At 43.0% G+C, this 19,089-nt stretch overlaps 1 protein-coding gene across 1 annotated transcript in view; it reads right to left on the bottom strand.

Annotated features, from left to right (window-relative positions):
* Positions 1 to 244: 244 nt before the first annotated feature.
* Positions 245 to 19,089, bottom strand: part of RFC3 (replication factor C subunit 3) — a 33,527-nt gene continuing 14,682 nt past the window's right edge. The window contains exons 8-9 of the mRNA XM_066619754.1: positions 13,704 to 13,773; positions 245 to 11,897 (exon numbers count right to left, since the gene is read on the bottom strand). Of these exons, the coding sequence (XP_066475851.1) occupies positions 11,706 to 11,897; positions 13,704 to 13,773 (262 nt within the window). The 3' untranslated portion in view covers positions 245 to 11,705. The remainder of the gene's footprint in view (positions 11,898 to 13,703; positions 13,774 to 19,089) is intronic.

Raw genomic sequence — 19,089 nt, 5'->3', positions numbered from 1 at the left:
AGGGAGGGGTTGAGTGAAGAGCTGATGGATTGTCTTCTTAATGATGCTTATCTTACATCAGGAAGATCAGCAAGGCTGTTTTTAAATCACCTGAGCAAAGAAACTTTGTTTTTTCAATTGATTTGCTATAGTGAACCCACATGAATAATTAGTCTCAACCTGTAACTTGTTCTAGTTTTTTGGTCTCCACAATTCTCCGATTTATTCTACACAGTACTTCAGTTTGAATTCCATATGACCAAAATTCAAAAAGTCAAAGATTGTTTATTGTATTAGCTAATAGCCATCACAATAAGATAAAACATGTAAATCCAAAAATACATCAAAGATACAAACAATGATAAAATGATAAAATTAGGTCAAAATCAAGCACAAAAGGCACCCACACCCATCATATTAAGGAATCTCCTTTACAATCTACCGCTATTTCCCCCAGGTAGTTGGCACGAATAGTTCTGGCAGCTTTGGCAAACAGTGCCACGCTATTGGTGACCGATGGGTCATAATCGGAAAGTAACCAATACAATTCCGTAAGTGTGTTCTCCCCTTGAAGGGTAGCCAAAATAGGCTCCAAAAATCTTACCCTAGGATTTTGATAAAGCTGACAATGAAGCAGGTAATGTACAATATCTTCAATCTGTCCTGCTCCGCAAATACAAAGCCTCAAATGCCTGGGAATGGACATATATCTGCCATCTAGAACTGCAGTTGGCATGGTTTGAAAACGCAGTTCAGTGAACGCCTTTCTCAAGGAGGCAAAGGTAAGTGAATATAAATATTGCACTCTTGAGTGACTTGGTTTCAGGAAACAGTACAACTGGGAGAAATTTGAAGATCTTACTATATCTAAATCCTGATCATTATCCAGTTTAAACATCCATTCCCTTAGCATTTGTTTTATTTCAGAAAAGGCAAAAATGTCAGTAGAAAGAGCTTTAGATTTTAGGAGCATTTGCACCTGAGTGGCCCAGCCTCCTCTTCTCCACTGCTCAGCCAAACAGAGTTTAGGAAGACGATTTTCCGACATGTCCAGGACTCTCTTGTAATAAGAAATTATAGCTATGGCAGCCCTGGCCTTAATAGATACCATACCTGTCTCCATTCTAAGAAAAGCTGCCGGAGTAGATGGTGGAACAGCTAAAATGTGCCTCAAAAATTTATTTTGAGCAACTTTGGGAATATATATGTTGTTCTGTTTAATACCCCAGATCTCTATACCATATAACATTTGGGAAATTACTCTCCCCAAGAAAACCTTTAAAGCTGGAATTACCAAGTTGCCTCCTCTAGAATGGAAAAATTTTAATAAGGCATAACTTGATTTTTGTGCTAATGTTTTAACATTCTGAAGTTAGAATTTCCAGCTGTTTCTTTCGTCGAATAATACACCCAAATATTTAAAGGCAGGAACTTGTTCAATCTTGCGATCACCCAAAGTCCAACTAAATTTTGGAGAACGCTTGGCAAAAACCACTATTTTGGATTTGGCGTAATTCACCTTCAATTGCTCCGAATCACTGAAATCTTGCAGCTTATTTAGGATTCTCTTAAGCCCTTTCCTATTCAAAGATAATAAAACAATGTCATCTGCATAAATGAGGGTTGCAATCTTATGATTTCCAATTGAGGGGGGGAAATGATCTACATGAGTTTATAACCAAAATTTAAAACATTTAAAGTTATCATCTCCAATAAATATTTGTACATAAAGACTCAATTTTCTAAAACAGGCTGTCATTCTCAGCTACAACCAACAATTTAAAATATGTCACATTATTCTGCATTTGATCAATGGTACACCCATATAAACCATAGTTGCAGATGTAGATGTCACTGCTGACAGGGCTCTCAAAAACTTGCTTTAAATTGGTTCCAAAGACATCATCAAAAAGGACCACATATCTATGCGCAATAACATTTATGCACAAAAGTTCATGCATATTTGTGCAAAACTTCAAAAACTTTCTAGGCCAACAAATTGTTTCACAGCTTTAGATTTCTCAAATCTAAGAATAAAACCCAGCCGTCCCCAGAATACATTTCTTGTTTGGCATATCGCAAGCCCAACTCAATGCTTTACAATCTGTTAGGTATACAAGATGTTTTCCAGATTGTACAGTTAAACTGATTTACCACTGGAAAGTGAAGCAGTTAGCACCAATTTTAATTATCTTATATTGTTTCGTTTCTACTCTGTATCTCCCTAAAGTAGAAAACCATTTAAACATTCATTTTCACTGTACCTACTCTGGTGAATTAATGTGTTTCAGACTTGACAATACAGATAAAATGATAGTGCTCAGGATCTATTCTATTTATCCTGAGAGTAATGAAACCATTTAACAAGAAATTGAAAAAAAAAATCTCGACAGGCAGCATAAAACACTATTGTGTTTTCTTCATACCTATCTTCTATCAATTATACATTTTGGAGGTTTTCTACAATTTTTCTTCCTCTGGTTTTTCTTCCTCTAGGACCTCTGGTTTACTTCTTGTCAGGGAGGTCTTAGAAATTGTCCCTGAGCCGGAAGGCACTGGCAGCTCCTGTTTTGTTTACAACTACGTGTGGATTACAGTGGATTGTTATTTCAAATCTTGAAACGCAGAGGCCATGGGGAAAAAGAGGAGACAGAGAAACCATTCAGAACATGGTAACTCTCCCCGCAAGTCCTCAAAACAGAGACGCCTGGATGCAACATGTGAGTGAGCCTAATTTTATCTCCTCTAATAAGTTTGCTGTCCTTGATGTCCAAGACACTGCCATGGAGTCAGAAGGGGGAGACCAGCAGCTCCCCTCCTCCCAGCTGGGAGATATCTATGACTCACAGTCACCACATTTCCCCTCTCTACAGGACAAGCTCTTGCTACAGGAAGAGAGTGCTACTAGTAATCAGTGGCTCATTACAGCTTACAACACTCAGAAGCTGGGAAAGGAAAGCCTAAAAGGAAGAGCCTAGCATCTAGCAGCAGCTCCCAGGCTCAATCACCGGTTCCCAAGCCTCCACCCAAGGTACCAGTAAATTTACCATCACAGAAGACCACCTTCAGACCCCAAGATGACCTGCATGGGTCTCTGAACAGACAGATTAAAACTGGAACTGCTGTATCCTTGGAGCCAATTGCATCAGTAGACCAAAATGGCCTTCTCTGCAAAGCATGTGCACCTTTGGACATCAGCAGTGCACACACAGAAATAGACTGCCCAGTGGAGACAATGCCTGCCACTCCTAGGTGCCCTGTGAGGATTACAAACTCATCCACAGAGGTACAGGATGAGTTGCCTGCCTCAGACACTGTGTGTGTTAGGAATCATCTGCGGAATCCTGTGTTCAGCTCAGAAGAGATCTCAGACACTTGGTGGGCCGCTGTGAGATACAGGAAGCTGGACTAGATGGGCCTATGGCCTGATCCAGTGGGGCTGTTATTATGTTCTTATGTGATATCACTCAGTGTTTGCCTAAAGCTTCTTCACAAGCTACAATGCCTCCTCAGAATACTAGTCCTCACAGCGGTGATACAAGCTCCCAGGTCATGGACCTGCTGCTCCAGCTGGATATAGACGAGGACACGCTAACCAGGGAGGCTCTGGAGGCATACAGGGTTCTCCCTCGACAAAAGCAATTACAGATAGTCAAAAAAATTGAGATGGTTTGGCAGGAATTAACGGACATTATATTGACCCAATGTTCTTCTGCGTCTTTGAAGAGTTCATCTCTACGAGACCCTCAATCATCTCTAGAAGCAGACTCCCTTCAGAAGTTGCCCATTCAAACTGAGATCCACCAGGAGCCTCCAGGTGGAGGAAATTTGCCTCCCTCCCTTCTCAAGAAGATGAGACTGTGGAAGGAGCTATAAATGCCTTCAAGAGCTTTCCAAGGATGGAACAAGTAAACATATTAAAATGCCTGGATAAAGTTAGAGCAGAACTTATTAGTCCTAATGAGGAAGCTTGACTGGCAGAATGCATCCTTTGGTTCTTCCAGAGCAAGCTTTGGGTCATCAATCTGAATCAGAAACTACTTCACCAGGGAACATGTTATTAATTAAAGAGATTCTGTGCTATCCACGGAGGCAAACTTAGCCTCATCTAGCTATGTGTCTCATGCCCCCCTAGAAATTGAGAACCCACCCATGAATGAAGATTAACTGATCAACCCTTCTCCTGATTTGGTCTCTCCCTTTTTGAGAATCCTTTCCTGGAATATTGCAGGATGGAGGAGCAAGGAAAATGACTGATTTTTTAAGTTATCTTAGAACCGTTGATGTAATTAAGTTGCAAGAGACATGGGTCCAGGGCCAATTGCATCTTAACAGATATAAAGCTTTTTTGCTCCCTGCTATTAAACCTAATTCTAGTGGGCACCCATCAGCAGGCTTAGCCATACTGGTGGCAGAGCATCTTAAACCCTGCTCCCTAGCCACAACTTCAGGATGTTGTAAGGTGCAAGCTTTAATGAGGTGCAAGCTTATCCTGTGAAGCTATTGATTTATTATGTATTAATGTCTATATCCCCCCTTTACTTAACAGTTCTCAGAGATCCCAGCTCTGGAGTGAGCTCTTGACTGGTATAGATGACCTCAAGAGCAACCATCCTCTAGCTGAAGTTGTTTTGCTGGGTGACCTGAATTCTAGGGTTGGAAACTCTAATCAAATCTATTCTAGAGCATGGATGGTGGATGAAGAAGATTCTTTCCCCTCATTTTGTACGTTAGATAGATGGTCAAAGGATTCTCATTACAATGCTAATGACTTGGCCCTTGCAAGATTTTCCGTTATTTCTAATCTGCTCTGGCTTAATGGGTTAAAGGAGTATCCCAGTGCTGGTGAATTTACATACATGTCCCCTCGTGGCTCAAGCGTCGTAGACTATGCTCTCGTGTCCATGTCTTTGAAACCACACATGAAAGAGTTTGACATTGGGGATCTTACCATTAGTGATCACTTCCCTCTAACCCTGGTACTTGATCTACACTCAGGGAGAACACCAGCACACCCAAGGGTTGAAGTAAACACAGAGAGTAGTGGCAAAATCATGGTGAACAACACCCTTTCTTTAAATTTCCATCAGTTAATTAGGGAGTCAACAAGTATAGATTTATTATCAGCCATTTTGAAGGAGTGTGACCCCTTTGCCCAAATCCAGTCATTTGAAAGCCTAATTGATCACATCCTTAGGACCCTGGGTTCCAACCCTAAGCAGAGCACTATACATGGTGTGTCCGATAAAAAGGACTGGTTTGATAAAGAATGCAGAGACCTCAAGGCATTGATCAGAGCAACTTATTTGGCCTTCAGAAAGTCTAACGCTCCATGTGAGGCAGTTAAATATTTTTCCTACAAAAAATAATTTCATGCCTTACTGTTAGATAAAAAGCAGAAGTATACCCATGCTCAATGGATCAAGTTGTTGCAAGCGATACAGCAAAAAAAAAAACACAATTTTGGGCCGTGGTATCAGGCTCTCTTAGCTCCAAAATGTATGACCCAGTTGTAATCTCTTCTTCTATGTGGATTAAACATTTTTCAGAATTATTTTTTGATAAGAGCAAATCCCCAGATACCCGACCTGACTTTACTTCTTCTGATCTAACTATCTGGTCCCCTGTGATGCCCATGGAGATTATACAGATAATAGATCAATTGAAATCAGGGAAAGCTGCCGGACCAGATCAAATACCACCTGAACTCTTAAAATGTGATCCTGAGTGGTGGGCTCACTTGCTTGCACCCTTCTTCACAATGATCAATAGAACTGGATTAGTTCCCAAAGACTGGGTCTCAGCAACAATCATCCCAGTTTTTAAAAAGGGCGACCCTAACCTCCCTGTGAATTACTGGCCTATCAGCTTGCTCTCTGTAATAGGCAAAATTTATGCAAAATACCTAAGTAATAAGCTTTTTACCTGAATCAACTCTAAGGATATCCTAGGTCCTGAGCAATCAGGATTTTGTCAGGGCAAATCAACAATGGATAACTGTTTAATTTTATCTCACCTAGTCCATAAACAGATTAAGAAAGCCAAGGCAAGACTCTACGTGGCTTTTCTTGATCTAAGAGTTGTGTTTGATTCCATTGATAGAGATCTTCTTTGGTCTAAATTAGCCAGCATGGGGACTGATAAAATACTATTGATGTTAATTAAGATCTTATACTCCAACACATCATGTAAAGTCAGATATACCAGGAGTGGTAGCCTCACACACCCCATTGCTATAAACTAAGGAGTTAAGCAGGGATGCATTCTGGCTCCCATGCTATTTAACCTATTCCTGAATGATTTAGCCCCCACATCCATTGAAGACAGTGGATGGTCATTGCCCAATACTTGGGTCCTGTCTAGTGCTGCTATTAATATAATAATAATAATAATATACAGTATTTATATACCGCCTTTCTTGGTCTTTATTCAAGACTTTATTCAAGGCGGTTTACACAGGCAGGCTTATTAAATCCACGCAGGGATTTTTACAAATTGAAAGAAGGTTCTCTCTTTCAAGAACCACCACATTCAAGATGTTACACTCCGATCTGGTTTAACATTCTGGCCTCCATCCTCCCACGCTCCGAGCAGATGGAACAGCTCAGCTGCAGCTTGCCGGCTGCTTCAAGGTCGCACGGTGCCGGTGGCCTCGAACTGGCGACCTTGTGGATGTTAATCTTCAGGCAAATGGAGGCTCTACCCTCTAGACCAGACCTCCTGCCCTATTACTCCTATTACCCTATTACTCCTATTACCCTATTACTCCTATTACCTCCTGCTCCTATTACTGTATGCGGATGATGCGGCTCTTATTTCTCAAACAAGAATTGCTTAAAACGTCTACTTAATAAATCTATAGAGTATTTTACATACAACAAGTTACAGATTAACTACTCTAAATCTAAAATCATGGTTTGCCAACGATTGGAAACCATTTAAATGGTCATTTATGGGCAACAAAATGGAACAGGTAAAGACATTCAGATATTTAGGCATTAATTTCCACTACAAGCACTCGTGGGTTTTTCATTGTAATGCAGTCCTAAATGCATCAAAAATCTCATCCCTTGCAATTTCCTGGGTTTTTGTTAGCCAAGGTAACAGATATGTCCCAGCTGCTTTAGAGGTATTCAAGGCTAAGGTACTTTCGCAAGTTCTTTATGGCTGTCCAATCTGGCATAAGGCCTTGAACTCATTCAACTGAGAGCATACAGGCCTCTTCCTGTGGAGGATCTTGGATTTTCCCAGATGCGTTCCATACTCTGCTATGTGTCTTGAAGTGTGTTGAGGTCTGAACCTGGGAAATCACTCAAGTCCTGTGCACAGGAGGGAATGTAACAAACGCTGTGGTGAACAGTCAGTTTGTAGCAACAGGGAGCAGCTGTTCCTGATTGCTGACTCTGTGCAGCTGATTGTGGGTGTGCCTTGTGCCTATACCAAGGCCGAAGACAAACACTCCTCTTTTTGGGGGTGAGTGAGGGTGAGCGTGTAGGGTGGTGAGTGTTAAGGAATAGGAATCAGGATGCCGTATATGTGTGTTGCTGTATGACTGACCAGTGTTGCTGTAAATATCCTTGTATATAATATATCTTGGTGATGGAACCTAACTCTCGTGTCAAGTGCCTCTTTGCCTTCTGAGAGATTGCCTTGGACATCAGCCTCGAGTTTCTGTTGTGCTGCCGTTTGATTTTGCTCTGCTGGAGACTCCTACACACACCCAAACCTCCCTCAACAAAGTGGGTTTTATCAGACTCAAAACGTTGGCTTGGTTGAGATCAGTAAAATTTTGGCTTCCAATCCTCTTCAATGCTGCCCCGTATGGGCTAATGTACCAGCTTCTGGCTGATCCAGTACTACCTGTGGAGGTTGCAGATACACTCACCAACCTTAAATCAATAGGACTAGACACAGCAAGCCTGGGTATGATTGGTTTAAGCAAAGCCTACAGGACTATCAAGGAAAGGCTGCTTGATATTGAGCGTCAAAAGCTATTCTGTGTGGCTAACACCATTTGCTCCCCTCTCCATCTGCACATCCCAGTCAGTTTTGGGAAGCCAGCTTCTTTATCATCTGCAGTGCCCGCAGGCTTGCAGAGCATTCTCCCTTGCAAGATGCAATGCATTTCCATCAGCTCTGCTAGTAGGCAGGTTTAGTGGCATTCCCTACTCAGAAAGATGTACCTGTGACAGGAATTGTGTGGAGACATTGCAACATATTTTTTATTGCCCACTGCATGACACCATCCGTAAGAACTATCTGGGTCCACTGCTGAACAAAATGCAGGGTTGGGAGGATTCATTTAAATTACAAACTCTTCTTTCTATAGAGGAAACTGACTCTCTTGACAAGGTTGCCAACTTTGTTTCTGGGATACTGGCAGGATGGAATTCTGGGTCTTCTGCTATATTATGGTGAATGGGGGGAGGGGATATTGAATGATTATGATTGTTTTATTTTATTGTTTTTGTTTTTTTGGTTTTTGTGTTTGTGCATGTGTTCTGGATGTTTGTTGTTCTGTATTTCCTTTATCCATGCCAATTAAGGTCTTATGTATGTATGTAGATTTTGGAATTGGTTTATGAAATTAAAGGCAGCAATCCTCTACACCTGGGAATAAGTTCCATTGAACTCCAAAACACTGAGTAAACATGACTAGGATAAGATGCATGATATATAGAACAAAAGGCAGTTTCATTATCTATTTAGGGCCCAATCCCATCCAACTTTCCAGTGCCAATGCAGCCGCAATACAGCCCTGAGGTAAGGGAACAAATATTTCCTCACCTCAAGAAGGCCTCCATGACTGACCCCCACCTCGGGATGCAGCACACACCCTGTTGGCATGGCTTAATTGGTGCTGGAAAGTTGGATAGGATTAACCTATTGGTGTGGGGCAGGGAGACCTACATTAGCTAAGTTTTTGGATGCCAGTGATCTTAGAGAGTCCAACTAGAAAGTAGGATTTAGTTATTGAACCTTGAGTTAGAATGTTACTCACACAGACTCGCTAACCACTCAGAAATGTGAACAATCTATAAAGCAATTTGTCTCCACAATAGCTTTTTCCTATTAAAAAAAATTATCAACACAAAAAAATGCTTTACTGCAATGTGAAAACATCTCACCATGGCCTGCTACCATGCTCTAGATCAGCTATTTTAAGCTACAAGGTACACAGAGAGACAAGTCCATATTCCCAGCAACTTAATTCAGCATGCTTCACATAAATCAGAATCAGTTCATCAGCCTTTAAGAAAAATTAATACCAACATAAACTTACCTCCCTCCCTTACATATACATGAGAGATTCCCTTAACACCCATAAACACACCCTTCCTTATCATTCTAAAAACTATTCCATGACAGCATAAACTCAAACGAAGAAAATATAGTGAAACCACTGCAGAATTTTTTCTCCTTTTTTGGTGTGGAGACTATTCATGAGGATGCTCCAGGACAAATTGTTAAATCTATTATAAGTAGGTATTTATATAGCACCAAAGTGCCCCGAGGAACTTGCATAGTTCTCTGCACCCCCCACACCCATTACCTTCATTTCATTTGCGCAAAGCAATAACATGTCTTGCTTTAACTAAACCTATAAGCAGAAAGCATATAGCAAGACAAGCAGGCAGGCAAGCTGCAGGTTAGACTAAGAGCAAACATTAACTTCCTACTTCCTGTTAATGATCACTTAGTCTCCACTCTGTACCCTGTCCAGCAGACTGCCAAGATTGTCTTGGTCTTGGTGTGATGTTGAATGGGCAAAGTGCAGCTCAGGATTTCATGGCCACCAGAATACTCTCTCAGGTTATAGTAGCCCTAACCCACATGACAGTTTTAGACCTAGTTTTAGACCTAGTAACATATTAGACCTAGTTTTCACTGCTGGGCAGGAGGATGGTGATCTGGCTATGGAGGGGATGAACATCACTTCTTTGTCATGATCACTTCCTGATAGAGGATGCTCTAGTTGCTACTCCTTTCCTCTGCCGAAGCAGATAGAATGATATGGTTCACCCCCAAGGGCTGATGGATATTGAAGGTTTTTTGTGGGATGCCTCAGGGTTGCACTCTGTCGCCTATGCTATTCAACATTACATGAAACCACTAGGGGAGACCAAGAGATTTAGAGAAGGGTGTCATCGGCATGCTGATGATACTCAGCTCGATCTCTTCATCAGATGCCAGGGAGGCTGTTGAGGACCTGGAGCACTGCCTACAGGTAGTTGGGATCTGGATAAGGGCTAATAAACTGAAAATTAAATTCAGACAAGATGGAGGTCCTTGGTTCAGAAATCTACAATGCAGGTATTAGACTATTCACCTGTTCTGGATGGAGTTACACTCCCTCTGAAGGAACAGTGCACAGCCTGAAGGTCCTTCTAGATCCACAGCTCCTCTTGGATGTCCAGGGTGACAGCTGTGGCCAGGAGGGCCTTTGCCCAGCTTTGGCCTATGCACTGGCTGCAGTCATACCCGAGTCAGTCAGATCTGGCAGAGGCAAAATTCAAACCAGGGAAGTCTTAATTCACAGTTCAGTCCTGTAGCTGTTATGCTACACTGAGAATCCCACTGAAATGTGTGGTATGCCAAGAGATAGTGAACTAGGATCCAACCATTTGTCTGAAATCTGTCCTAACATTCCCATCAACTGGCAAAATGTCAGGGGAAAAAACCAAGAAAATCCCCATACCACTCTAAAAACTTCATCAAGAGCATTCTCTCACAAGAATATGGTAGTTGCCTAATAGACTATTTCACAGACTTTGGAAGTGCTGATAAACAAAATCTGTGTGATGTAGATTGACAAACATTTAAATATAGCAAACAAGAAAGGAGATTTTGCAAGTTGTTCTTGATAGTTTTCCTCTAGCAGCATTTTAAAATTGTTCAGACAATAAACAAGGAAGACAAGGCATCACCAAGGCGATGCCTGCATCACCTCTAAGTTCTGAACCACCAAGTCCAGTGATTTCTCCTCAAACAGCCATCACACAACTATTTATTTTCAAAGGTCCTTGGTTTACTCATAAGAGATGCTGGGACAACGGCAGCATCCCTCATGTGCTTCCACTGGAAACTGTTTCAAGAAGGAAAGTTGGACTAGCTCATTTCCAGTATTGGATTATATGAAGCCACCATATACTGAATCAGTCTATTGGTTCATCTAGTGCTGTATTGATTATCCACCCACAGAGGCAGCTCTTCTCTCAGGTCTCAAACTAGAGATCTTTTTCCAAATCTGCAACTTAAAACACACAAGGTTTTTGAAGCATGTGCTCTAATGCTGAGCTGTTACTTCTGAGTAAATTGGCTTAGATTGCAAGCACCTTCTCTTGTACTACACAACTATTCAACACATTTAGAAACCTCTGAGATTCAAGCTTACAATCACATTCCAGACTTGAGCTAAATGGGAGTATATTGTAAGGCACTGGAGTTTGCATTGGCATAAAAGCACATGTTTTTTTAAATCACATACCTGGATATTGGGCACTGCCCTGCTGCTCAAATAACTTTCTAAAATAAATGTGAGTTCTTATTTGCCAAAGCAATTACAGTACAGCTTTAAATGTCATGTGACTAAGTTTCAGTCTATTGAAACAACACTTAAAACTTTTATTGTCCAATACCATTATACACCTCTAACTTGCTGTTTGCACAGCTTCGAAGCAGAACCTGCCAGCATCAAACGCTATGTGGATTCTTAATACTACATATTAGAACATCATGTTTTCTAGTCCATCTTCCATAAACTTCTTGTAGAGGGCCATAAACTTTGCCACAAATGCCTCCAGGTGATAAATGGCCTTGCTGCCCAGCTGTAGTCGATGCTCATAGAAAGCTGCCATCTGTGCAACCTCCCCTTTCAGTTGCCCATCACAGTTGTTCAGAAGTTCAGAGAGGAGGCCCTAAAATTAGTAACATACAGCAGTATTTAACAATCAGAGATTTGTGTTTTTTTTCTTGAAATATCACCTTCTAGAATCCTACAGATAACAGATGCACCAGCCAACTCAACACCACAATCTGAAAATTTGTCAATTTAGATGATTATTAGTAATTAGCACTTGTAGATGTGTGTGCCAAGTACTTATCTTGATGCAGTCCTACTAAGAACCACATAATATAAGTATCATCCCATACTGCAGTTGGAGACGCAAGGCTGTGGTCAAGGTCATCTATTGAATTCATGTCACAGATGAGATTGAAAGTCCCAGTTTGCTACTCAATCTCTTATCCAGCAGCTCTGCTATAGTTGTCACATAGAAGCAACTGAATTTTAACAAGATATACAGTATATACTTAGACTTTTTTCAGATAAGATCACCACAATGCAGAATAATCAAGGCCTTCATTTTTATGAATTGCTTTAAGATCACAATGAGCCAAAGGGAACAAAGAAACCTAACAGGGCCATAAAATTTGGGATATTATGCAAATAAACAAGGAGACAGATTTTTGTCTTACAGGATAAGACAGGAAAAAAGGCAGCATTATTTAATCTTGTTAACAAATGCATACACACTGCTTAACATTTTTCTTAACTCCCCTAAACTCCTAGACATGTAAAAACTATAACATTCAGATAATCTCAGTTGTAGCTTCAGACTTCTTTCTAAGGGGATCACGTATTCAGCTGACAGGGCAAGCTTATGCTTGCCTTTTCCACATTTTCTCTTTAACTGCCCCCCTTTTCTGGGTCATAGGCAGTACAGCAGAGAATTATACACACACACACCCCCTCATCTATTGCACTGATCAATGTACTACAGCTGTCAGTGCAATTCAGTATCCTTTTGGTTGGTGTTTCTTTCCTAGGAGCCTTTCCTTGGTCATTTTAAAGCACATCATGCTCATCAATGGATGCATGGTGGAAGGAACATGGTGTGTGCTTTATGATCTCCATGGGATGGTTCCCAAGAAAGAAGAACACCTTCCAAAGAGATGCAAAACGTAGAATAGTTTAGACCTGTTTCTCTGCTCAGACCTTCATTCTTGTATCCACATAGCACTCTAGAGATGGAACAGTTTCTGGAAACGATTGTTTGCAAATGCAGATATGTCAAACACTAAGCATGGTTCACAAAACTCAGTTTAAACCACAGTTTTAGATTCTGGTCTGTGAACCAAGCACAAAAAATGGTTTGTTAATTCAGACACATTGGGGTCTAATTCAGTGTTTCAACCGGTGGTATGGGTACCACCAGTAGTACTTGAGGTGGTGTCTGGTGTTACTCGTAGGACCCTTGAACACCTGCTGCCCAGCAGCAAGACCAGGAATGCAACACAACGAACAGCAGTAGGAGGCTAAGCTCAGGGGTCTGAGCTCAGAAGCATGCTTTTCCGTGCTTGAAAAGCCCTCCCATCCACCCTGAGCCTCTTACTGGTGTTGGTCATGTCACATCTGGCCTCCCAACTCAAAAGTAACTGACAATGATATCACCAGTTACTTCTGGTGGTACTTCAAACAGATGGACCATTTGAAGTGGTATGGTGGAGCACAAATGTTGAGAAACACTGGTCTAAACCATAAAAATCCAAAATATCCTAAAAGAGTTTAGGATGCTTACTGGTGAAAAAGCACAAAAATGAACTTAAAACATATAAAATATGAAAATATAAAATGTGTAAAATATAACTCTTCCCCCCCAAGTCTCGTGCAATCTAATCTTAGCCACAGTCAGTAACCAGTGAAGAACCATGACATCAGTTACCTTTATTATAATCTCTGGAGGAATGCAATGAGTTAGGAGTTCATAAAGTCGCCCACGAACTTCAAGTAGCCTATTAAAATGAAATTCATTAAAGTGTCAGTGCACTGTAATATAAGTTTAAGATCCTTTTCATACAAAAGTTTTAACTTCAGTCACCAGAGTAGTGCTTTTAAAAAAATAGTAATCATTAACAGTGGGGTTTTTTATAATTGTAATTTTTATAAACAGATATTAATTAAAAAGTGGCAACAGTTATTCATTCTAGATGTGACCCTGAATGCAGGTTGTCCCTGCATTGCCAATTACTACAATAAAACAGAACCAGGAAGGACCAGAGCAAAATGCAGCACACTGTAGTGATAGAGAACATTCCCACAGCATTTCTGATCCCACACAATTCTTAACAGAAAACATAACTCGGTTGCAAGTCAAGGGAAGCATTTTTTTTTCCTATTAAAAATACTGTAGCAGGGCTGGAAGCCACCTCCAACTTTCCAAAGTTTGGGTCCATTTCATCATTCTTGCCCTACTTATTACAACAAACAACATCCAGGAGGACATTCACATCTACTTTGACTGTATGATAATTTCAACTAAACTGTGTCAGAGAATTCAAGTCCTGGAACACTAAGCTCAACTTGTACATGCTTTTCCCTATGTTTTCTTTCTTTCTTTCTTTCTTTCTCTTTTTAGTTATAAGGTTAAAGTGCTATTTTTTGAAAATGCTAACTTCCACAAAATTGTCAGAACTAGAGTGCCTCATGATGTTCAGCATCACTGAATCATTTTCAGGTATGCTTTTTAGATATATGCAGTAGAATCACCAGTGAATACATTCATCCTTAATATCTCTATTGTTCATTTTGCTCTTCCTTAACTAAACTGGTTTGTAAGATGCTAAGCATTTACATATCAACAATAATTATGTATTGGCAACCTTCAGTCTCGAAAGACTATGGTATCGCGCTCTGAAAGGTGGTTCTGGCACAGCGTCTAGTGTGACTGAAAAGGCCAATCCGGGAGTGACAATCCCTTCCACACTGGGAGCAAGTGCAGTCTGTCCCTGGTCTGTCTCCCTGGCTATGGGCCTTCCTTCTTTGCCTCTTTGCCTCAGACTGTTGGCAAAGTGTCTCTTCAAACTGGGAGAGGCCATGCTGCACAGCCTGCCTCCAAGCAGGTCGCTAAGAGGCCAGGGTTTCCCACTTGTTGAGGTCCATCCCTAAGGCCTTGAGATCCCTCTTGCAGATGTCCTTGTATCGCAGCTGTGGTCTACCTGTAGGGCGCTTTCCTACAAGCAAGCTGCCTCCGAGCAGCTCCTGCCTCCAAGCAGGCCGCTCAGAGGCCAGGGTTTTCCAACAATAATTAGGGAAAACAGAATGCAGCTACAGCATACTGGTGGAAGGAATACAAACAGGTAAGACAGATAATTAAGCTGCCTTCTACAAAATTAAACCTTTAACAGTGCAATCCAATGCATTTCAACTAAAAAGTAAGCTCCGCTGAGTTCAAAGGAACTTACTCTCAGGTGAGTGTATATAGAATTGCAGCCAGCCACGGACCTCTGCAGCCCAGGGCAAAGCTCTGCAATGATGGCCCTGTGGGCTATCGCCGCCCCCCCCATGCAGAAATCCGCCCCTCCCTACTCACCAGAGGCTCACAGAGCCTCACACGACCTCCTCCCACACTGGGAGCAAACCGGAAGCACAGTTTCCACCCCCATTGGGAGCCTCAGAGAGGCTTCCGTGGGGTCCTACTGGCCGGTGCCTGGGGCATTTGCCCAAGGAAGGTCTATGGCAGGCAAGCAACTGATTGCAGCCTAGGTTACAATAATCCATGCAGTTCTAAACTTGACAACTTAATTTCAACCAGTGCCAGAAACATGTTCTCTGCTTTCTAAATTATTTTCTGATTTTTATTATTATCATTATTAATAAACTTTATTTATATGCCACCCTTCTCCCCAAAGAGACCCAGGGTGGTTCACAACATATTAAAAACAGATTAAAAACATAATTTAACCACAAATAAAAACAGATTAAAAACACATTAACATATACCCATAAAAACCATAGTCAGATAAAAAGTCAGATAAAAAGAGCAAAACGTAGCAAATCAGAGGAATCAGGCCTGTAAAAATACTAAAAAGATACAGAAAAGATGTTTAAAAAGGCCATGCACTCAGAAGGCTTCTTTAAACAAAAATGTCTTCAGGCCTTGCCGAAAAGTCTCAAGAGGGAGCCATTCTTAAGTCAAGGGGAAGGGAGTTCCATAATGTTGGTGCCATTACTGAGAAGGCCCTATTTCTTGCAGCCGCCCCACGTACCTCCATAGGCGGCGGCACTTGTAAAAAGGCCTTCTCTGATGTCCTAAGAGGACGAGCCGGATTGTACGGAAGTAGGCGATCTCTGAGATACCCTGGCCCAGAGCAGTATAGGGCTTTAAAGGTCAAAACCAGCACCTTGAATTGGGCCCGGAAACGAATGGGCAGCCAATGCAGCCCCCGGAGAAGCGGGCTGACAGAGTCAAACCGCCTAGCTCCAGTGACCACACGGGCCGCCGCATTCTGCACTAATTGCAGTTTCTGAACCATCTTTAGGGGCAGCCCCACATAAAGCGCGTTACAATAATCTAACCTCGATGTCACCGTGGCCAGGTCTGCCCGATCCAAGTACGGCCGCAGGTGGCGCACCAGCCGAAGCTGAGCAAAGGCCCCCCTAGCCACAGCCGCTACCTGGGAATCCAGGAGCAGTTGCGAATCCAGGTGGACCCCCAAGCTGCGGACCTGCTCCTTCAGAGGGAGTGCAACCCCATTCAGAGCAAGCCGATAGTCCAGTACCTGCATTGAGGATTTCCGAACCAGGAGAGCCTCTGTCTTATCCGGATTTAATTTCAGCTTATTAGCCCCCATCCAGATCCTCACTGTTTCCAGACAGCGCTCCAGGCCCTCAACCGGCACCCTGAAGTCTGGAGGAAAGGAGAGATAGAGCTGGGTGTCATCAGCATATTGATGACACCCCACTCCAAACCCCCGGATGAACTCTCCCAGCGGTTTCATGTAGATATTAAATAGCATGGGGGACAGAATTGAACCCTGTGGCACCCCGCACCTCAAAGGCCAGGGTGTCGAACAGGCATCCCCCAGCACCACCATCTGGGACCGACCCTCCAAGTAGGAGTGGAACCACCGCAAAACAGTGCCTCCAACTCCCAACTCGGCCAATTGGCCCAGAAGGATACCATGGTCGATGGTATCGAACGCCGCTGAGAGGTCCAGCAGGACCAACAGGGACACACTCCCCCTGTCCAGTCCCCGGCGTAGGTCATCCACCAAGGCGACCAAGGCAGTTTCCGTCCCAAAGCCCGGCCTGAAACCAGATTGAAAAGGATCCAGATAATCCGTTTCATTCAAGACCCTCTGGAGTTGGGCCGCCACCACCCGCTCAATTACCTTGCCCAGAAACGGGATGTTGGAGACTGGCCGGTAGTTATCCAACACTGTGGAATCCAGGGAGGGCTTCTTCAGGAGGGGGCGAACCACCGCCCGTTTCAAAGCGAGTGGCAACGTCCCCTCCATCAAGGAAGAATTAACCACCCTCCCCGTCCACTCAGCCAGTCCACCCCGGGCAGCTCTTATTAGCCAAGCTGGGCAAGGGTCAAACAGGCAGGCAGACGTCCTCACACTCCAAAGGAGTCTGTCCACATCCTCAGGCTGTGCAAGCTGAAAAGAATCCCACAACACTGGACAAGCAGTTGCCAAGGGGACATCATCAGACATTGTCAATGTGGCATCCAAGTTGCGACGAATACGATCGATTTTATCTGCAAAGTGTTGCGCAAACCCGTCACAGCAGCTGACCGTGCATTCCTCCTGGTCCACTAGAGGGGCCTGATGAAGGAGGCCCCGCACCACAAGGAACAGCTCTGCTGGACGGTTGTCAGCAGACGCAATGGTAGCAGAGAAGAACGATCTCTTCGCTGCTACCACCGCCACGGAGTAGGCTCTATAATGAGCTCTACTCCGTGTCCGATCGGATTCATCGCGAGTTTTCTGCCACCGTCGCTCTAGACGTCTGCCCTGCCGCTTCATCATTCGCAGCTCCTCAGTAAACCAAGGAGCCGCTCCGAGTCTGCAACGTGGCAGAGGTCGCTCCGGAGCAATCTCATCCACTGCCCTGGTCATTTCCCCATTCCAGAGGTCAACCAGGGCCTCAGATGAGGCGCCAGTCTTGGCAGTGGGAAAATCCCCCAGAGCCCTCAGGAAACCTACAGGATCCATTAGCCTCTGGGGGCGGACCATAGAAAACGGCCCCCCGCCTCTGCGGAGGAAGGAAGTCGCAACAAGCCTAAACCTTACCAGGAAGTGATCTATTTTTAAAGATAGTAATTTTGTTTATTGTTTTCTATAGATATCCAGCTTCCAATCAGTTAACTGTATTAGACAGAGACACAACTAATTTATTTATATCATGAGTCTCTGAACTTTTCGGCTGAAGGGCTGCATCAAATATCTCTCAGTGTCGAGGGCCGGGGAAAAAAAATTAAATATAAAATTTAAATAAATACATTAGCTATGGAACTTAGATGCATGAACGATGGGCTCAAATGCCCAGGATTTCTCCAAGCACCAACACAGCCCAGAAGTGTAATCACACACTTAAAAAGACCCCCATTTCCCCACCCCATGAGCACAACTCTGATTGTGCTTGGTCAACTGGGCCAGAGGCTCTCAGGGAATCAGAGGCTGGCCATGGGCCAGACAGAGGCTCTTCATGGGCCGCATCTGGCCCCCGGGCTGGGGTTTGGAGAACCCTGATTTAAATTATCACATTCCACCTCATTCAATTCAGTACTTCAGAAATTTCCGGTAGTAAAACAAGATAAGGTTCATCCCTAAAATTTGCCAGCTGAGAAACATCTGGAATGCCATCTATCTCCTAGGGTGGCATCTTGAGGCACATGCTGAAATGAGCCCCCCCCCCCAAGAACGGAAGAAATTATTATATTATTAACAGTATTTATATACTGCTTTTCAACAGAAAGTTCACAGAGTGGTTTACAGAGAAAAATCAAATAACCAATGGCTCCCTGTCCCAAGAGGGCTCACAATCTAACAAGATCCAAAAGAGCACCAGCAGACAGCCACTAGAAAAGACATTGCTGGGGTGAAGAGGGCCAGTTACTCTCCCTCTGCTAAATAAAAGAGGAGCACCCACTCAAAAAAGTGCCTCTTACCCAGTTAGCAGGGGTCTACTTGTGTACACTCCATTCACGGAATGCACATTAGTGAACAGAAGCATTACTCAGGATGCTAGTTCTAAAATATGAGTTGTTTTAGAATGGCTCAGAACTAGTAGCCCCAATTGGCCGACCAAAGCTGATAGCACTG

Source organism: Tiliqua scincoides, chromosome 3, assembly GCF_035046505.1.
Source record: "Tiliqua scincoides isolate rTilSci1 chromosome 3, rTilSci1.hap2, whole genome shotgun sequence".
Lineage (NCBI taxonomy): Eukaryota > Metazoa > Chordata > Lepidosauria > Squamata > Scincidae > Tiliqua > Tiliqua scincoides.
Note: the sequence above shows the minus strand (reverse complement) of the source record. Positions and strands in the feature narration are given on the sequence as shown.